Genomic DNA, 15,575 nt, shown 5'->3' on the forward strand with positions numbered 1-15,575 from the left:
AGTGGAATCATGGGGCTGGAATAGTTATGACTGCACTGATGAGTGATGGTGGACACTGGACAGTCTGTGCTGGGCCCATGTCATGAGGCTGGCTCTTGCCACAGCTTAGACAGTGTCAGTGGCCGGCATGCAGGTAACATGTTACTGGCATCATGCCACCATCATCTCCCTTCCTCTCTTTTTTTGTGTTTTTTTGTGTGTGTCAGTCTGAAACACAAGACTCCACCATGCAACATCATAGGTTAACATCCCATGATGATTAGAATATTCATTGGTTTGAGGGAAAGATGTAAACGGGAAGAATAGCAGTAACCATACCGATGTAGGTTAGTGCATGGCAGGTCGGGCCTTACAGCTTGTTAGTGCCCGTCAGGTTAGCCCCCAGGGCTAACATGAAGGGCGCTAACAAGCCATTAGGCCCGACCTGCCATGCACTAGCTAAAAAAAAAAGTTATTAACGGAGTCCCCTCCCATTGAAGCTACTACAGTGTAGAAGCTGACCAAGCATCTATTTTTCAACTGCTAGGTCAGGATAATCTTTGCCAAATTGAGTTTAATTGTAAGACCTAGAACGCATCACTTGTGTACTGTCGTGAACATGGAAATCCGGTCGCACGTCTAGCGGCACCAGGGCGCTCGCCATGCAGCCGTGGATACTTGAAGCGGTACCGTGACACATGCATTAAAAAAATTATGCGCTGCAGCGCGCTGGTACATGGTCCCATCGGATCAACATGTGCACTGCATGCAACGTTCTGCACGCGCTGAGGGCGCAGGCCCTGGTCATTCGACTGGATTTCCATGTCGACGACAGTAGTTTATGGTTTGCGTGCAGAGAGAGAGAGCCAGGGGCAGAGGAGTAAAGAGGCAGCGCACCCTTTATAAGCCAAAGCTTTTTTAGGAGTTTAATTAAAAGAGCCTGAAACAACCGATCAGGGCACTTTTGGGAAAAATCCTAGTAAGAAAGTGAGATTGTATTCGGGTTGGTGTGTCCGAAAACAACCTGTCAAAATCGTAGTGTTTCCAAAAAATCGAATGGCAGCTCTGGCTATGGTATGAGAGCACATTCTCCTCTGGTAACTCAACAGTACTGAGTACACTCAAACGTCTCTTATCCAGACGAAAAGTTGCTGGTTAGGCCATGGTAAAAAATAAAGTTGATTCTCAGGTCATGCCTGAGCCTGTGAAAATCGGTGCGAGCGAGCGAGCGAGCGATTTTTATTTTATTTCCCACAATTTTTTTATTTCCAAAGATTGGGTCATATGTACATGGTCACATGTATTATATTCAGGGCAGGGAGTAGAAAAATACCGGTACTTTACTACTCCCTGATTCATGCCTTTCGCATTGACCGTTTTCATGCGCGCATATGCATGCATAGAATTAAAAAAAATCGTCGGTGCGCCGCCAAAATCGGTGCGCACGTACTTGAGAATCAAAGATAATTTTACCATGGCCTTTAATATGAGAAATACGTGATATTTGATAGCTTGCATGCCGTCCTACCGGTAGGACCACGGGTCCTACCGGTAGGACCCAAGAAATCGCGCTGCAAAAGTGCTTTTGGTTGAGAAATTTCTTGAAACAATTGTTGAGATGAGGTCTTTGTCAGGCAAAGTAATGGCGCAAAATGCAAGACTATGTCCAGTGCATTGCATACGCGCAATTTTATCAATTGTCAAAATGGCCGCACATACTCCTGTCGGAGCGCTAGCAACTCTGTCCAAAGTGAATTTTGACCATGGCACATCAATCGTGGTGAGGTACTAATATTTTTATTAGTCTACCAACGCAGTGGAGTGCATAATTCCACACACCGTTTCCATGGTTACCATTTGCTGTTACCATGGAATTTCGTACTATGCTTTGTGCGATCACGTCTAAAATTTGTGGACTCCTTCATTAGCCCCTGAGCAACAGTTTAGGGTCAAGTTTTAGGCCAATGTTACAACAATGGCCATGCAGCATGTCTGTGTATGATGGTCCTACCGGTAGGTCCTACCGGTAGGACCGAAGTCTATGCAAGCTTTAGTGATGTGAGTATTCATGGTATTGGAGTATTTACGTACGTCACCAGTATCTACACTGCATAATGGTATTGGTATTGATTTATTTGAATTCGGTATCTCAACAGTACAATGTACAACTTGGGAAGATCCGAATGACATACATGTAGATACATAAACATAAAAGTGGAGTAGGTGCTACAGCTGATCATTTTATCGCAGGTTGTGGGACTAAACTAATACCAGTATGCAAGTGCACAAGAAATAAAAGCTGAATAAATACGACTGCATGACATTGGAGAAAAGCACCAAGTAGAGCATGAAGTACAGTACTCGGTCGGGCGCCGAAGAACGGGGGGGGGGGGGGGGGGGGGTCACGGTTCTAGCCTAGCCCGTTCTTATTTTTAGTGAACACAGCAGTTTCGTTCTTATACGGTAGTACAGTCTTACATGTACAATTATGCAGAGTTATACGTCTTAGTGTACAATAGTGTATATTGCGGTTAGTCCGTTCTTATCTGCAAAAAATCCAGCCTACACTGTTCCTAAAAATTGCCGGTTAATTCTAGCCTGGCCGTTCTTTGGTGCCCGGCAGCACTGTATGTACTCGAAGTAGGAGAGGGAAATGAGATTGTAATTTTACTAAAAATCCGTTATATTTCAAAGAAGGGAATTAAAAAAAGGGGCATATAAGTTCCCTGATTCAAAGGCAGCACTACAAGGCACATTCTGCTGGGCCACTGAGTATAATGGTATCACTTGTTTCAACTTCAAGGCTTCTCCTCCGATGAGGTCCCGTCATGAAAATGGAACGAAACAAGACTTGTCAGGAGCAACTAACTAGTTACTTGCTACCGTGGGGTATGGCTGGTGAACTGTTCATGCTGGTCACTGCAAGCGCCGTGTGGTCTAGTCAGGTCAAATGAAGAACCTATTACATGCACCGCTACTTTTCATGTTGCTGAATGTGCAATACATCAGCCGTGTCTGGATTCTCAAGGGAGAACGACATTTTATGCCCTAATGGAAAGCAGGGTAGTGTTTTGACATTGAGGCAATTCCGATTGTGTACACTCACGATATTGTGGCTGCTGTATGCACATGCAGACTCGGAGTTGCATTTGAATGGCGCTGATCTCCAGCAAATTGCCCGTAGCAGATGATGTCACAGGTTTAGTGTAATGCACAAACCGTCTGTCATGCTTGGAATTTTAAACATCCAACCGGGAGGAATATTGCTCTTGCTGTGCAGCAGTCTAGCTGGATCTGTCATCATAGTCCTGAGATTTTGACCAAGTCACCGGGCGCATACAGCTGAACACTACTTGTAAGTTGTAAGGGTGAATTCGAATTGTCTTCATCAACTGTTCGAACAATTTTTTTAAAGAGATTAGTTGAGGCAAGAGTACATGAAAAGGTTTTCATGTGATCTTGGTTGAAGTGTCCCATTAGAGCGGTTTCTATCATTTTAGAGTTTTTCAGTGGAATTGTCATGGCGATGATGACGTCCGATCAGATCGACCATCTCCACGTACTACGTGACGTAGCTATTTCAAACTCTTCGGAACTAATCCACCTCTCCCATCGGGTGAGGTTGTGGAGTCTCGAGGAGTTTCGTTTTTCTGAAGAGGCCAATAAGGCCACCTCTTCAGAAAAACGAAAGTCCTCGAAACGTCAAAGAGTGACAATTCGAATGCGCCCTAATATAAGCTCTTGGGAGCTTGTGTACTGGCACCGATACTCGCCGCCATGCATGTTCTATCCAGAAAAGGGACCAAAAAAGTTGGCAGCAAACATGCATACTTGAATATGAGGTTGAAGCAACTATTATTACCGTATTATCTCTAATATAAGCACGGTCCGGCATTATTTTTTCAATGTACCTCCGCCCCGTGCTATTAATGGAGACGTTCCTTTATTGGAGACTGTTCCATTATTATTTCAACCTCATTTCAGAGGCATGTTGCCATGCCAAATTCATGTATGACACACACATTTCAGGGTTTTTTCGCCGGTACAGATAATGAATTTACACAGTGTGCTTATAATGGAGACTGAGCACTTTATTTCTTGAATGCCGCCCCAAGGTGTTCTATTATTGGAGACGTGCTATTATTGGAGGCTGTGCTTATATTAGAGATAATAATTATGGTAATTGGTTTTCTTAGCAGGTTGAAGATCGCAAGGGCCGGGGTGTGAGACGTGTAAATAGTGGTTTAGCCACTATGATCTGTGACAGTTTTACTCTGACCGAGAGTACATAATATTATATTATTATTATTTATTAAATTTTTAATAGGGCATTCCCACAGGCCTAAAGCGGGATTCACAGAAGCTTTTTTGCGATGCGACACGCGATGCGACGCGATCTGCGATGGATGCGCATGCGTGCGATGCGAACTCGCGAAATACCATTCACAGAAGAAGTCAGCGATGCGACAAAGTTTTGCTGATTTGGGTACGTCACCATGATATTCGCGCGGTTTGACACAACTTGTAAAAATTTATAGGCAACTCTTGCACCTTTGTACAACTTTGCTGTAGAAAAGGTCAAAATCGTACACCAAATCGCTTGTCGCATCGCATCGCATCGCAAAAGTTGAGCCAAGCTCAACTTCTGCGATGGCCTGCGATGGCCCAGTTGCGGCAGTTGCGTGGGGTGCGACATGGCTGCGATTTGGGGTTTTCCCGGTTTCGCGTCTGTCGCATCGCGTGTCGCATCGCACTTGATATCGCTGGCCATCGCAGAAGTAAATAATTAATTAGTTGAGCTTGGCTCAACTTTTGCGATGCGATGCGATGCGACAAGCGATTTGGCGTACGATTTTGACCTTTTCTACAGCAAAGTTGTACAAAGGTGCAAGAGTTGCCTATAAATTTGTACAGGTTGTACCAAACCGCGCAAATATCATGGTGACGTACTCAAATCAGCAAGACTTTGCAAAAATTTGTCGCATCGCTGACTTCTTCTGTGAATGGTACAGTGTATTTCGCGAGTTCGCATCGCACGCGTCCGTCGCAGATCGCGTCGCATCGCGTGTCGCATCGCAAAAAAGCTTCTGTGAATTCCGCTTCAGGCCTTCTTACGGGGTACCCTATATGTTTTTGTATGGATGAGCGGAACACAGCCCTTAGTAACAAGAGCACTCGTGGTAGACCGTAGTTATTCACTCCCCTTTAATTTATATCAGGCCATGCTGGGACCAGGTACTCGTACTCCCCGGGGGCACCACTCTAGTACTCTGGGCACACATACCGTAAGAGTTTTTTTTACTGAGTTGAACAATTTGCAAATTTTTCCCACTTCACAGCGCAGGCGCAGTTGGATAGATTTTCTCTCTCTTTAGAACGTTTTTTTGCAGGGAGTCGTCAATTTGACGACTCCCTGGTTTTTTGCCTTGCTTGAGATTATTATTATTATTTAAATTTTGAATGGGGCAATCCCCACAGGCCTAAGGCCTTTTTACAGGGTTCCCTATGTGACCACGTACAGATTCGCGGAATAGTGAAAACGAGATTCAACTTTTACAATACTCGTAACTATATGCAAGTGTACATCATGCAGCTGAATCCATGCACAGCGGAAAATCACCACACAATCCATGTCCAGTTTGAAACCAACTTCTGTACACGCTGAAGTTCATGCACCTATTTAGAGATTGTGTCGGCACTCGAAAGAATCAAGCAAATCCATGTATATACAGTCAACTTCGCTAATAACGACTGCGGATATAACGACAATTCGCGAATGACAGAATTTCCATGCCCAGAGCAAAGTCCCATCCCACTGTAATACATATCATGAGACTTCGGGTATAACGACACTTCGCGAATAAGGACACCTTTTTGATGCCCCGCCGAGTGTCGTTATAAGCGAAGTTAGTTGACTATAGGTAAATACTAGTATGCTGGCACGAGATGCAATGAGCACAGGACGAGGGCGCAGGCAAGTTTTAAATGATTTTAGAACGAGGTCTGTCTCGTTGTCCAGGAGGCGACCAATCAGTGACGTTCCCGCCAAGGGCCTTATCAGAGTTTAAAGCCCGCTCAATCGTCATTTTACTACTCTTTGATGACGCGTCAAGGGCCTTGGATTAGTTAAAGCCCGCTGACTACGGCCCTCAGGCTAACCTGTCGGACACTAACAAGCCATAAGGCCCTCTCTGCCATGCCCTTACCTACTAGTAATGAAGGCAGCACGCCACACACACTGTGACACAGACCCATGATCACAGCTGCATGCTCTTGGTTATGAACGCTTGGTCATGACATACCCGGTATGAGTGTAACGATGAGTAGATTGGGGAGGGGGGATGGAGGTGTGCACCTGCTTTCATGAAACAGCAAGCACCCAGACGCTAACGTACACATCATGTAGCACAGCCATGTGAGTACAAGATCATTGCTAATGCTAAGCCTACGTGCTATTGGACAGACAAGAAAGGGGCTGGCCGGCTGATTCAGTTGTTGTGGTTAATCTAATAAATGATGATAATAAAAAGCAGCTCAAGCAAGCACACACGCAAGCATACCAGCAGTTGAACATCGTAATCATATCTGCGTCTCCACTACACAATATAAAGTGAAAAAAAGAAAAAAATCTGAAGGAAATAGTCACTCCAACAATCTTGATTTTTCATGTCACCGTCTTCACTTGCATGTGACGCCTGGTTTGGGCTGGTATGCTACATTGCCGCCAAAAGCTGCCTTGGGATTGGAGGGTTTGTAAAGTGGCGGCTCCTTGTAACCCACGCTGATCAAATCGCCGATCCATGCATTGATCAATGCGACATCGCCACTCTTCCAGAAGCCTGCGGCAGCCATGTCTGTCGACAGTGCCCTGGCAACGTCAAAGAACCCACTAGCAGAGCTGGGTGCTCTCCAGCTGATGAGAAACTTGACAAGACGACCGGCATCATTATACAGATCAACTTCGTCGGCGTAATCTAGAGTGTAGTCATGTTCATTGCGGTCTTGGTACACCGACGCGGTGGAGAACGTTAGCGTGCCGCCGACCTCCCAGTTGAGCCGCTGCGCCCAGTAGCCACGCCAAATGTCACACACCCGGAAGGTGGTGGTGATCGGGATCAGCATACCCCAGAGTGCTTGGTAGTGGAAGAGTGTGTTCTGCGAGTTGAACGGTGTCATCATGCTGGGCGGCAGAGCCACCGGCGGGGCCTTCTCGTCGAACTTGACCACAATCTTCTTGCCGGCCTCCTTGCGAGTCAATCGGAAAATGGCATCAACATCGGGATCGCCATTGGCCAGTCCCTGTTGGATAAGTGGCATCAGGCCAGTGCCATACTTGGAGTAGCGCACAGGCTTGTAGCTGCACACATTGGTCATGATAGAGCACACACATATCACAAGAACACATTGGTCATGATAGAACACACATATCACAAGAACACATTGATCATGATAGAGCACACACATATCACAAGAACACATTGGTTATGATAGAACGCATATCACAAGAACACATTGGTCACGACAAAATTAGGACAGCACATGGGAAGAACACAGAGCCAGGCAGTGATACACATTGAACACATTTATATTTGAGAAATATTCGGTACATCTCCTTCGTCAAGACCGCCGGAAGCAGTGGTCAGGTAGTATCGTGGCCTTTCGTACTTTGGGTATAGAAATGTCGGATAGATATGCCCTCCACAGTACTAAACACATGTTGGTGGCAAAAGAAATTGGTCCGGTAATAACCAGACCAACTGCACCGGTTCCGACGAGCCTGTTCATACCTAGTGTCTCAATACCAATACCAACATTAGTACACATCATCCAATGGGAAGCTGCTCCTCGATACCTAAAGTTTCCGCCCAGCAGTCAAGTTTATTACGTCTACACTACATATGTTTCGTATTGGAAACACTTCGTAGTCCTGTAGACTCAATCTTGCTCGCAATGGTCCTTATCCTCTACGAAGTACCTTACTCAGAGACAGGGATAGATACAGTAGTAACGCATCTAGACGTTCAATGCAGGGAGCTGGTTTTGATGACGTAGTTACGTGTTTCACAGGTGCGAATCTGCGCGGCGTTTACATTGATCCTAAATTTCACCTAACGTAGCTGTAACGAATAATGCTCCTGCTATCATTGTCACCCCCCCCCCCCCACACACACACACACAAAAAGGGTTGATGCTATAATATGTGGTAGGAACTGTGATTGGAATGCAGTATTACAGAAATCAGATATTACCTATGAGCGATGTCAGATAGCGGAAAGCCACGAGGCCATATGCTGCCCTGACCGAAGTGAACATATGGATTGACAGTGCTGCGCTCTGCAACAAAACAGAATACACACAGACGTTCAACTTAGATATGTCTATTGAGCCTTGGGTTCTTGCTTATTTCCCTCTTCTGCTGCTAGAAATGAAGTTACGATTTCACCGAGGTTACATAGTACATAGTCTCACGGTTAAGGACACATGTCCCGTTGGTGTTCGGGTGCCCGTTGTGCTCAACGTGAATGGATAGTGTCATTGCGGTATGTGAATCTTACAGGTCAGGAGGGTTCCTTTAGCATGACCGGGCGTGTGCTTTTTCACTGAGTTTGGTCGGCTGCTGATTGATATGCCATAGTTTTGTATGAAAGCATGAGTAAAAGACATTCGGAAGAGTGCCTTGTCGCATACGCATGCCTTTGTGCATCGGCTAAAATCGCATAAATTACGGCTCGTGTAGAAGAATGGTTTGAACTCGCACTTATGTGTCCACAAGCACAGCTTTTACACTCGGCTTGTCTCATGTGTGACTCAGCCAAGATAGACGAAAAACGAGAGGCGAATAATGTGTCAGCGTGCAACGTGGTCAATGCCCCCCCCCCCCCCCCCCCCCCGGACGTTAAGCATTCAATGCTGTGTTCACTAACTTTATGCGCTGAGGACTATGGTCAGTGAGCCGAAGAGAACAGCTTGTAAATAGACTGAGAACGATAACTAAAATACAAAACCCTGGGCGCACCCCGGACAAGACGCTATACACAGCATCACTTATCTCTTAATTTGCTAAATCCTATATTAGGATTTTGGCATATTTTTCAACTCAAAATGGGTGTGGCATGAGAATAGAAAAAGTATGTGACCAATTTTTCCTTGCTAGGTCTTAGTAGATATCGAGAGTTGAATAAGATAATTTTTTCAAACACTAACATCTCAGGCTCATCTCCTTGCCCAATATTACCAAGGCCTGTGCCCTATTTTTCGAATCCTATATATAGGATTTGAGATTTTATTGGACCTTGTTTTATCCTTAAAACTGGTAGTTTCATGACGGCATGTGCGAGATGTCGTCATAAAACCACCCCGTGCCACACCTAACATCTCAGGCTCATCTCCTTGCCCAATATTACCAAGGCCTGTGCCCTATTTTTCGAATCCTATATATAGGATTTGAGATTTTATTGGACCTTGTTTTATCCTTAAAACTGGTAGTTTCATGACGGCATGTGCGAGATGTCGTCATAAAACCACCCCGTGCCACACCTGCAATGTTCTTCTGCACATTCACTGCTTCAGTCCTTTCCATGACAGCAGCTGAACAATTATGCTCAAATTTCCAATTATTGCTAAAAAAGGGTATTCATCAGAAATATTATCGCCCTATGAATCTAAAATGTAAACATTCATGCCTCAAACATATTTACAACTTCCATGAAAACCATTATGTCGTTATTATTGGTCGTGATGACCAATAACAACGGCATAAAAGGCACACATTTTCAAATCCTATATATAGGATTTTCGGCCAGCAAATTAAGAGATACCATCACTTGTACCATGCTAATATCCCAATATCTGCCACAAACGCATCAATTGAGTCAATTCTCCACTGAGCCAATACAGAAGTGCAGGCAGCATAATTATAGTGAACAAGGAGTGTGGTGGGAACCTGCTCAGCAAGGTGTTAAGTGTAAAGCTACAAGTGATGATTAGTGTTGACTTACTCAGACTAGAGGCATGGTCGATTGGGCGAATCCCGAGCAAGTGCGCTTCGAGTGAGCGTGATCGTTCGGTCGATTCCAGAGTAGGTGCACTTGGAGTGCAATCCGACCACACGCCACACCGGGAGTGGCTGGAGTGGAAACGGACTTTGACGTGTTTCACAGCTTTCGCAGAATACTTGTACGATAGGCGTACCATTGGCGTACGACACCCTTACTTTGTTCGATTGGGCAAGCGTTGCTCGGACCACACCAGCTGCTCGCACTCAATCCAGATTCGCCAATCGATGATGCCCTAGGACTGTCTGACACATGTGTTTAACTCTACTGGGGAAAGCGAGTTGTGGATATCATTTCGGGACGAATGGCATGTGATTCTGCATATTTTACAATGTAAACAAACGGCCGAGTTTACTGCCACTTAAGTGAAGGTGGTGGCTGCAAATCTATCGCAAAAGTCCGCAAATAAGTACGTGCTTACTTTCGAATTTAGTGGTCACACCCGCGCACCAACCTTCGGGCGGGTACTGGCTTCCGGGCACGAACTAACTTTCGGACCCAACTTGTGTGTAGTGGAGAATTTTTTTCTTCAAATCCGACACTCGCCATAGGGGACAGCGCCACAAATGGACATCAATGATGTAATGCACTGTACAAAATGTTGAAAGGTCACAGCGTAGCTACACACAGTTCACAGTCATGGTACACATAAAGAATATTGGTATCCAGTCCCCATTCATTTTTGCGAGCACCTTTGAACCTTTGTCTTTGAAGTGAACCTTGACGGTGATGAGTACGATTACTGTCATGAGACAGATAAAAGTTGTATGTAACACAATCATGTATTACGTATGCAGGGCTGCACACTGCACTGCATGGTGTAGTCCCTCATGCCAAGTGTCGGATTTCACTCACTGTAGATGTACATGCTACGTGCTGCATGTGCGAACCGTGCCGGAACTTATTTCGGGCAGTATGTTTATCGGGCTTAACTTGACTTCAACAGACAGAGTAACAAGAATGAAAGGGGTGTTTATTTCGGGCAGGTACTGATTTACGGACTTTTACGGTACTCATTAATACTTAATCATTCAAAAAAATGATAACTCAACTCAACTTCAACTTTTGAAAGTTATGAGTTGAGTTGTTATCGAATGTACATTACAATAATACATTCGCTATATTGTAGCCCAAATATCTCTTGAGGGGAGAGAGAGAGAGAGAGAGAGAGAGAGAGAGAGAGAGAGAGAGAGAGAGAGAGAGAGAGAGAGAGAGAGAGAAAGAGAGAGATTACCTGGAGTGTAGACCATCAAGTCCTTATTGAGATGCTTCAAATCCACTTGAAACGCTTCCTCGATGGAATTAGCAATCAACTCATTGTCGTCATCGGTTTCATAAATTACGTGAGCACCATGACGAATAGCGAACAGATATCCAATATTTTTCCTCGAGTAAGCTCGATATGGGAGAAGCTTGTGTATGCGATAATTCAGCTCTTTTTGGCGTTCCACACTGAGAAATACGCAATTAGAGAGACTCCAGTCAGCTGGTGTTTTCGTGTCACCAACAACTACAACAGACCACCCTGAAAGCTTTGACAGTCTAATCATGGGCTTCGTCGGCGACTGAATAGTCGTCACAACAATCCATTTGGAATTATTCTTGACCTGCTTTTCCCATTCTGGCATAGGCGTTGGAGTAAAATTGTCCCCATCGTATCTCGTATAAAGAAATCGAGCGGCCAAGAAGAGAGAGGCTGCCACAATCACGGCTGACGCAATGAATCGCGTGTCCCTCGACGACATGGCAAAGCGCCACCGAATGGACGTTCCCCTCGCCACTTTCTTTCTCAATAGAGCACACCAACAGGCAACGAGAAGGGAGCAAATCAGCAAGGGAGAAGACAACACAAGAAAATCAGTCATTGGAACACCGGCATTTTCCCAAAGACGCTGTACTACATTGTAGTACACCATCGAGCCAACGAAAAAACCGGCATGCAGTGCTACGGCTACGTAGAACGTGTGTACACTGCACAGTTGATTGCAGTGAGTTGATTGTACTTTGTAGTCCTGCATGCATGCGTGATGAAAAAGCCGGCGTCATACGTCATTTACAAAAGTACGAAACATGTGCATGCCACGCGCAAGTGATGCATGTGCACATGCATCACATCGATCGATGAGCACGTATACGTAGATCTACGTTAGGTCTACATGGTCTACGGGGAGACACACACCGGTACACCGCGTAGACCCAGGTGCTCGAAGTCCGTACACGTTTACAGTGTGTTTGCCGAGCTGAAACTCACACTAGCAATGATCACTTGCCAGAATCCTGCTCGTGGATGGAAGGTATCTTGTCCAAGTTTGTTTTGAGGCCAGGCTCGATTGAACCAGGCCATCTTTCGATCTGATCTGTTTCTCTGGAGTTCGCTCATTTTTCATATCAAAATTTGGTGTCGCAGAGGGTACTCTAAGTCCGTACTGATCAGAGGTGACTCGAAATACACACATATTTCTGCTAATTGTTAACTTGCAATCCCTCGGTTACGACGAAAGCACCGAAGGGATATGTTTGGCATGTGCCTCCACCGGTATTTCTAGCAAAAGCGTAGTTTGTTGCCGAAATGCAAGCTGTTTTTAGTCGGCTCAGAGAAGAAGCAGCTGCGCTGTGAAAACCGCGGGAAAACAGTGGTGGAGATGCCAGGAGTGTCAACCTTTCTGCAAGGATTGGTGGTTCTCTGTAAATTCTTCTCCTCTGGCCATTGTCAGCTCTAAGCTGGCTCTTGATGATTGAGTGAAGGTCTGTTTGACGCTGTGTCCGTTCGAAATCGGTCTTGGCAAAGTTGATTTTTGCATGAAATGTAACCCAATTTGTATTTCGTATGGACACTCGAAAACCCACTCCCGTGGTATGGGACTTCTGCTGATCGTAGATCCCTGAAAATTGGTACGCGAGGAGAACATACCACACTGTCCCCTCCATAAAATATTTGAGTCGAATACAATAACAGACCCGCCATTGGTGACCAACACCTACCGCCATCCAGCAAACCTCTATGTGGGAGGAGAGACCATCAAATCATCGGAAGGAACAACACAAGGCGACCCCATTGCCATGCCTATCTATGCTCTGGGTGTCCTCCCGTTGATACAGGCTGTGGCTGTCGACGGAGCTACCCAATCCTGGTTTGCCGACGACTCAGGTGCGGGTGGGAAGCTTGTCAAACTTCGCCAATGGTGGGATCTCCTGGTCGAAAAGGGACCCAGCTATGGGTACTACCCGAATGCCGAGAAAACCGTCCTCAGCGTGAAACCTGAATTCTACGCAGATGCAGTCCAGATCTTTGACGGCACCGGTGTCACCATCAACACCAACGGTTGTCGGTATCTGGGTGCGGCGATCGGCTCCACCGACTTCACCACAGCGTACGCAGACGGCAAGATAGCCACATGGACACAGCAGGTCAAGCGACTGGGGGAGATAGCCACCTCGCAGCCACAGGCAGCGTACTCTGCCTTCACCCGCGGCCTCCAGAGCAAGTGGACATTCCTTTGCCGCACCATGCCCGGTCTCGCTGAGCAGTTAACGCCGCTCGATGATGCAGTCACCAACTGCCTTGTTCCTGCTCTCCTTGGCCGTCAGGTTAACGCCACGGAGAGGGCAATGATCGCCCTACCATGTCGCCACGGCGGTCTGGGCCTGACACCTCCATCGTCAGTTGCCCAACAACACGAGTCTTCAGTTCGGGTCTCTCAGGCGCTGACCGAATGCATTCTACGACAGGACTTTGAGCTGGGCAATGCCATTGCGCGCGTCCGGCAGGCAAAGGCGCAGGCCAGATCCGATACCCGGGATAGTGCTCGAGCTGATGCTTTGCTCCTCCGCTCATCGGTGTCGGCGGACATGCAGAGAACCCTGGATTTGGCAGCGGAAAAAGGCGCCTCCAGCTGGCTCACCTGCAGACCTCTTCGCTGTCACCGCTTCAACCTCACGAAAGGAGAGTTTCGCGACGCTGTGTGCCTGCGGTACAACTGGCTACCTCCCCGACTTCCGACATCCTGTCAATGCGGGAAGGAATTCTCCGTGTCCCATGCCCTGTCATGTTCCCTAGGAGGCTTCCCAACCCTCCGGCATAATGAGATCCGGGACCTAACCGCCAGGACATTGAAGCAAGTCGCCCATCAAGTTGCTGTGGAGCCCCACCTTCAACCACTGACAGGGGAACAGCTACGGTACCGGTCTGCCAACACCGATGACCACGCCCGGCTAGATGTGGCAGCAAGTGGCATTTGGGGTGGGCGATTCGAGCGCACCTTTGTTGATGTTCGGGTGTTCAACCCACATGCGTCCTCGAATCGCTCCAACTCGATTGCCGCTTGCTATGTCAAACATGAGCGGGAGAAGAAGAGGGCATATGAGCAGCGGGTGCGCAATATCGAACATGCCTCCTTCGTCCCAGCCGTCCTGTCCACCACTGGGGGCATGAGCAGATGCGCCACTGCATTCTACAAGAGAATTGCTAGTCTGCTAGCTGAGAAGACCGCCGAGCCCTACAGCAACGTGATGGCCAACCTCCGCTGCCGCTTGAGCTTTGCATTATTGCGTGCCAGCGTCATGTGCCTCCGTGGGGCTCGCAGCACATTCACAGCTCACCTCACTGCTGATCCTGTCTCTGCTGAGGTTGTTGTTGCAGAAGCTGGCGTTGCCCGTTTTTGATATTATGGGCATGTGTTTCTGTGGAGAAGGCGGAGAGCCGGAACGCAAACAATAATTATTACTTTATCATTTTGGTCATCTTTTGTATTTTCATGACATGATTGTATGGGTTTATTAATTTTGCCCGTACAAGAGGCTTCGTAGCTGAAAAAAAAAAAAAAAAAAAAAAAATACAATAACAGAACATGAAATTATGGGCGTACGAACTTAGGATACCATGTACGGACTTCGAGCACCTGGGTCTACCGCGTATACCGGATTACCGGTGCATGTGCACCTGGCGCGGCGCCCGCTGCACGCTGCTAGCCATGCTGCCAGTGCTGGCGGGCTAGCCTGATATGAGCCGATATGAGGGGGCAGCACACTCATAATCACTTATCAGGAGTCGTAAAATACCGGTATTTTACGACTCCCTGCTCATAATCTCACAAGCTGTACCGTACGAGTCAGTTGTCATGACGTACAAGTCGCCATGGTCATGCACGTGGGGAAGACTGGACTCAGGAGTCAGGAGTCACTCAGGACGCGTCTGGTCACTCACGATCAGACACTCACGCAAGGCTCGAGTCAAGAGTCACACCAAGGCAAGAGTACATAAGCTTATGAGGGGGTTATCATGGTTATGTACTCTTGCCGTCTTGGTCACACCAACTGACCAAGAGTAGAGTACTCTAGTCTTGCCGTCTTGGTCACCTGGTCACCTGGTCACACTCACAACTCAACGTCTCAAGACATGAGCTCCAGTTCGAATTCGAGCTTTTGTGTCACCGTGCACGGTCACCATGGTCACTCACTTCAGAGACAGTTCACATCATCGACACAATGACCATGATGACTGTCATGGTTTAGATAATAGCCTAGATATAGACTAGAGCCTGG

General features: G+C 46.8%; 1 protein-coding gene across 1 annotated transcript; it reads right to left on the minus strand.

Annotated features, from left to right (window-relative positions):
• Positions 1 to 6,252: 6,252 nt before the first annotated feature.
• LOC135805741 (uncharacterized) lies at positions 6,253 to 11,967 on the minus strand. Its single transcript, XM_065319829.1, has 3 exons — positions 11,269 to 11,967; positions 8,229 to 8,313; positions 6,253 to 7,336 (listed from the first exon to the last, which is right to left on the minus strand). The coding sequence occupies exons 1-3, from the start codon at positions 11,948 to 11,950 to the stop codon at positions 6,658 to 6,660; spliced, it is 1,446 nt and encodes a 481-aa protein (XP_065175901.1). The 5' UTR covers positions 11,951 to 11,967; the 3' UTR covers positions 6,253 to 6,657.
• Between the last annotated feature and the right edge of the window lie 3,608 nt (positions 11,968 to 15,575).

The sequence above is a fragment of the Sycon ciliatum genome, chromosome 1, assembly GCF_964019385.1.
Source record: "Sycon ciliatum chromosome 1, ocSycCili1.1, whole genome shotgun sequence".
Taxonomy (NCBI): Eukaryota; Metazoa; Porifera; class Calcarea; order Leucosolenida; family Sycettidae; genus Sycon; species Sycon ciliatum.